This window comes from Electrona antarctica (assembly GCF_951216825.1).
Source record: "Electrona antarctica genome assembly, chromosome: 15".
NCBI classification, from domain to species: Eukaryota; Metazoa; Chordata; class Actinopteri; order Myctophiformes; family Myctophidae; genus Electrona; species Electrona antarctica.
In genome coordinates, this window is record NC_136796.1 from 35599762 (window position 1) to 35605761 (window position 6000).

A 6000-nucleotide genomic window follows, 5' to 3' on the forward strand; every position below is an offset into this window, starting at 1 on the left:
ACTATGAAAGCGCGTGTTTGTATGACAGCTAGGAGTTTATAGCTACTGCTTGGTCCTTAAACACTTGGCCTCATCTCTCTCCCTCTATTTAGCTCTCCCTCTTTGTCTCCCCCCCCCCCCCCCCCCATCTCTCTCTCCTCTACCTCTTCTTTTCTCGTGAAGGAGGGATGATGAAGGATAGAGGTGCTGTTAAACATCAATAGTGCATTAGCCGGCATTACCAGGTCCCCCACTCGGCCATTAACACTGAGGAATGGTCGTAGGCAGGGGCCCAGGGTTCAACATGGGTCAGCGGCATCACCTGCACCCCCTCCTGCCCGCCCGGCCGTCCCACAACCATCCATTCTTCTCCTCTACGCTACACTTCTGCTCTGTTTTTCAATAAATTTCATGATCGCCGCCGCCCTCCTCCTCTGCCTCCTTTGCTTTGCTCTGCTCTTCTTCCTCACCCCCTCCCCTCGCCTCCTCTATCCACTCTGCTCTGCTCTTCTTCCTCACACCTTCCCCTCCCCTCGCCTCCTCTATCCACTCTGCTCTGCTCTTCTTCCTCACACCTTCCCCTCCCCTCGCCTCCTCTATCCACTCTGCTCTGCTCTTCTTCCTCACACCCTCCCCTCCCCTCGCCTCCTCTATCCACTTTACTCTGCTCTCGCATGCCGCTCATTATCCCTTCCACAGTAGAAGACTAGAGAAGAGTCATAATAAATAAATGAACCACTGTGGATGACGGTATGTCCCAAAAAAAAGGGGGGGTGTGGAGGAAGAACATCTATTCCAATGGATCCAATGGCGTCATTATTTTAGTCACAAGCTCCTGTTAATACTTGTCATTGACAGACGGACTCTAACAAACCTGGCATGCCTATTTTGATTCATGAATCACAAGAATAAAGAGCATTGTATTTGTCCCTCACTTACCACTGTCCTATAGTATAATCATAGTACGTGATGATCATGTTTTAGGGGGTAAAGAAATCACTGCACTTAATTGTATTGCTCTGACCTCTCTCTCTCCCTCTCTCTCTCCCTCAGACTGGGTTTGGACCCCAAGCTGCTGGCCCAGATCCTGAACATGTCGTCGGGTCGCTGCTGGTCCAGTGACTCCTACAACCCCGTGCCAGGCGTCATGGAGGGCGTTCCCTCCGGCAACAACTACCAGGGAGGCTTCGGCACGACTCTGATGGCCAAGGTACCAACCTAGAGTCCTATAGAAGCCCTCTCTGCACACTGAGTCCCTTTTATTCACATCAAAAATCCATTAAGACCTGGAACGTAGCTGCGTCACCTTAGCGTTTAACCACTTTAACCATTATTATATGTTAAACTTTAGCTGTTGACAAATAGCAGATCTACAACCTCGTAGCACAGCACTTGGTGCCGCTCTACGAGCTTGAAGATCTGCTATTTCTTGAAAAATCATGAAAACGTGTGCAAATCTTTGAATATGTATATTCTTTCACAGCAAACGTTTTTAACTCATATCCTTGCTTCTGGGGGGTCCCTGGAACAAATTAGTTTGAGATGGGAGTCTGCGGTGAAATACAGATAATTCTGGGGGTCCTTGACATGAAAAGGTTTGAGCGCCACCAAAAACTGTCAGGATTTAGATTTAGAAGACATTTATATAATCTGGTTTTAATGGATTAAAGGGAACATACTCTTCTCTATGACCTCTCGCACACCTACTCCGAAATTGGACGTTACTGTTAATGTGCAAAGCCTCTTCCTCAGTAGCAGTGTATTCAGGGTCCCTACTATTCTTTTCTCTCTTATGTTTTTGTGTTCGCCTTTTGTTTGTCTTTTGTTGCTTTATTGTCGTCGTCCCTTTGTCTCAGGAGAGTGTCTCTCCTGCTCTTCATTCACCAGTCCATCTGTGACCTAATGTGTGTCACTTGATGTTACTGCCACTGTTTCCTCCTTTGTGTGTTTAAGTGCACACGCGCGCGCAAATAAGATACAGTATGTATGCACACATACACCTGTGCTACAGTGTGTGTGTGTGTGTGTGTGTGTGTGTGTCCATATCGTGCCAGCTAACATAAATTGAGCATGACACACACTCTGACAGGTTGAGGATCAGTATGCCTCTCTTGTCAACAACTATGTCACCTAAAACAGTGGTTTTCAACCAGTGGTCCTTGAGGGGGTTCCAGGTGGTCCCCAGCTAAATGATGAAGGAAAGGACCTTTGTAGATCTTTATCTCTTGAGAGCGTAAAATGTTTTTACACTCAAGCGTTAAGTTATTGTTAAACATCTGCATTAGTTGATTTACAAGAAGTCTACACAATTAGAGAATGTAGAATCATTTTTTTTTTAAATCACATTTTCCTGTTCTCTCTCCTAACGGTACCACATCGATACAGCGTGGAATTGTGGACAAAAATAGTTTTGGGTCTGAGAGACTAAATGTCATCACAATCACCCGTTGCTCCCGACATGCATCGGTCCGACATGCGTTGCATCATGCTTGCGGTTAGGGTTAGGTTTCTGTCAAATTTTGGTTTTGAGGAGGACTGTTAGTATGTCGGAACTTATGCCTGTACCCGTCCGTGGCTCAAATACTGAATAAATAAGGTTAAAAACCCACTGACCAAAAACAAAGAAAGTCATGTTATTCCATCTCTCTGAACTCGGTCTCTCTCTCTCTATCTCTTTCCCCACCTCTTGTCTCTCTGGGTTGCCCTGCAGGACCTCGGCTTGGCCCAGACCACGGCCACGAACACGCGGACACCCGTCCCGCTGGGCTCCCTGGCCCACCAGATCTACCGCGTCATGTGCGCCCGCGGCTACGCCAACAAGGACTTCTCCTCCGTGTTTCAGTTCCTCCGTGAGACTGAGGAGGAGGCGCAGCAGTGAAGGAGGGCTTATTTTATTTTTTATTTTTTTTGCTTTTTATTTTTTTTATTTTTTTTTAACGAACGAACGGACGGATGGGGCGCTGCGCTCGGTTTACTGTAAGATACTCCCCCACACACACCCCTCGCCCCCAAACGTTCTTCTGACCACCATCACCTACCCCGGTGTCTGACCCATCCTCTGACCCCCCCCCCCCTCCCTCCACACCCTTACAACTGGCCAAGGGCTCTTTGCCCCCCGGCACAGACCTATGGTGTAATTAACATAGTCAAATCACACGTGTCATATTTCCTGATCCTGGCTCTACCTCCATGGGGGTGGGGGGGGGAGAAATGCTAAAACTGACCTTAGATAGGGTATCCGGAGGGGGAGGAACGCTTCCTAATTTCCTTCTCCATCTCCGTCTCCCCCTCTCCCCGTCCAATGCCGAAAGGGAGAAGAGGGAGGCAGAGAGTGGGGGAATGGGAGGGTGATAAATATGCGAGATGTAATGCAATGCAAACGGCGTGTACGAGGTTGATCGTATAACTTCTTGATTAAGGTGATGATGTACCACGGTGTCATTTCCTGTTGTTTGTACAGGTACATTGTTTTTTTTGTTTTTCTTTGTTTGCTGAATTATCTTCTTTTTGTCAATGAGTGTGAGAATGTATCTGTTTTCCTTTTGACAAATGGAAGAGGAAAAAAAGAAGATTGATTGGCAAGGGGGCTAGAGGCTAACCACGAGTATAGCCTCTCATATTTGCTCACTTCCTTTGAAGCTCATATATATATATATATGACACGCGTTCTAACACACAGGTTTAACTTCCACCTATTGGACCTTTTTATTGAAAGCATGTAGTATCCATCACGGTATCAACCGTGCCTTCATTTTGTTCACATTCCATCCATTCACGTTCAACGCTGCCATTCACTTAACCGTTCAGTCAGATCGCCTTGGACTCAACACGGGATACAAGCAGTGAAATGCCGCACCAGTATTTCGGTGCTTATACTCACAAATGGAAAAAACCTTCTTGAATATTGTTAACAAACGATAACGGTTCACCTCAGGAATACTCGAGTTGGGTTCCGGTGTGTTTGGCACTATACTTCTACGATAGGGATGCACCGATTGTATCGGCCACATATCGGTATCGGATGATATTTGCCGTTAGCGGTCAATATCGGTATCGGCAAATAAAACATGGCATTAACTGATGTCAGTAGCCGATATTTGTCTGTTGTTGATAAGCGTACATCTTGCGTTGGCTATGTTGGTTATCTGCAGCCTATATACCAAGCTGTAGATTCTGAACAGTTATTTCTTGTATTGAAGATGTATTTGTTTCCCTGGCAGCACAAAAGGGGGAAATAAAAACAACAAAAACTAAATAAACCGGTATATATCGGTATCGGCCAAGAATTTTCATATGGGTGCATCCCTATTCTACGACCACTGTTCATTTTGACAATGCTGTGACACTCTCTCTCTCTCTGGTTAAGTTTACACTACTATTTGTGTGGCACGCCGCACGATGCTACACGGACCGTCGGACCAGCAAGCTTTTGTTTTCTATCGCAGTACAGTATATACCTCCTCTTTATAACTGTGGCTACAGAATCTGTCTCAACTTTTACCTCTCTGCCGTCGTCTTCACATGGGTTTACCTCCGCAGTATCGTTTCTGGCCCAGTACACTGTCTCAAAAATGTTTTTCACTGTTCAGCAGAAAATTCCAGTCTCATTCTATAGCGCTCTCTCTTTGCTGCTTAATGTACACCATATAACACTTATCACAGCACATTCTCTATCTCACTGTTTCCCCAAACAGTGGGTCGGGACCCATTCGTGCATCGGGGGGGGGACATTGTAAAGGTCCTTTCAGGCGGGCATCGATTAACGCAGACGTTGTCGCCTGGATCAACGACACGTCTTCCCCTGAGGGAAGGGAAGCGTTAACAAAAAAAAGCTAAACAGAATCCAGGTCTGGTCAGTTGCGGGCGTGTGCACGAAACGAGCACGCGCGCGACAATGTCACGGGACCGCGCTCAAGTAAATACGCTTGCGTTGTCGCGCCTCGGCTTCTCCGCGCGTACAGAAAAAAACGAGAACCAAGAAATCATGAAAATAGCCGATCTACAAGCTCACAACCTCGGCGTGAAGCGACGCGTTGTGAGCTTGTAGATCTGCTGTTTCCACTCGTTTGGGTCCCGGGGAAAACATCTAATTTCACTTTTTGGTCACAGGCTAAAAAGTTTGGGAACCACTGCTCTTATCTCACATGCCCTCTCAGTCTCTCTACCTCTCTATTCCTTCTTCCTTCTCTTTCTCTCTCTCTCTCTCCTCTTCCCAGTTCGTACCATTTTTTTTGTAAAGCGCCACAGCAGCAAGGCCCTGCCTAGCTCTGTTTGTAACCTCACTCTACGCTTTAGCTCAGAGAAGAGGTTACTTATCAGGATATCCCTGCATCGGTTGAGCCGTCCAAAAACAGTGGCGAAAACCCTGTTCGCAGCATCGTTTCCAAAAACTAAAGGTACCAGAACCGAGCTACAGATGATAAACTTAGGACAGGAACGTAAAGGTTTAAGTCGGGGGTGGGACGACTGGTACTGATACGTAACCTCTTCTCGGAGCTAAAGCGTAGAGTGAGGTTACAAACGGAGCTAGGCCTCACCTTGTCCAGTGAGCGATGTACATAATGTATAATATTTCTTTTTTTGTTTTGCTGCATTGAGAATCACAGGATCATCGTAGGTTCATTATTTTTTTGCTGTAAACTGGAATACAGTTAAGTCTGTATCCATTATGTGTAAAAAAAAAAAAAAAAAGGAAAGGAAACTGAATCACATTGTAGTTCTGAAATAAAAGAAAGTTCTCTATATGACATTTGTCTGATGTTAAGTGTTCTATTTTTTTATCTGATTCTGTAAATAATTTGATAACACACTAATCTACTTATAACACCAAAAAAGTACTCAGAAATACTCACGCTCGATCGTAATCATAATACATAATAAAGCATTTTATAATTATATGGTCAAGTAGGGTTGCATTATAATTGTATTGACACTATGATTCCAGTTATAAGCACTAAGAAGTACTCTTAATAATTTGTATTTAAGCAGCATTATGACACCATTACCATTGAACTAATAGAT

The 6000-nt window shown here is 45.3% G+C and overlaps 1 protein-coding gene across 1 annotated transcript in view; it reads left to right on the forward strand.

Annotated features, from left to right (window-relative positions):
* hibadha (3-hydroxyisobutyrate dehydrogenase a) overlaps positions 1 to 5726 on the forward strand; it is a 46709-nt gene extending 40983 nt beyond the window's left edge. The window contains exons 7-8 of the mRNA XM_079523360.1: positions 1033 to 1189; positions 2690 to 5726. Coding sequence (XP_079379486.1) covers positions 1033 to 1189; positions 2690 to 2857 — 325 coding nt within the window. The 3' untranslated portion in view covers positions 2858 to 5726. The remainder of the gene's footprint in view (positions 1 to 1032; positions 1190 to 2689) is intronic.
* The last annotated feature ends 274 nt before the right edge of the window (positions 5727 to 6000 follow it).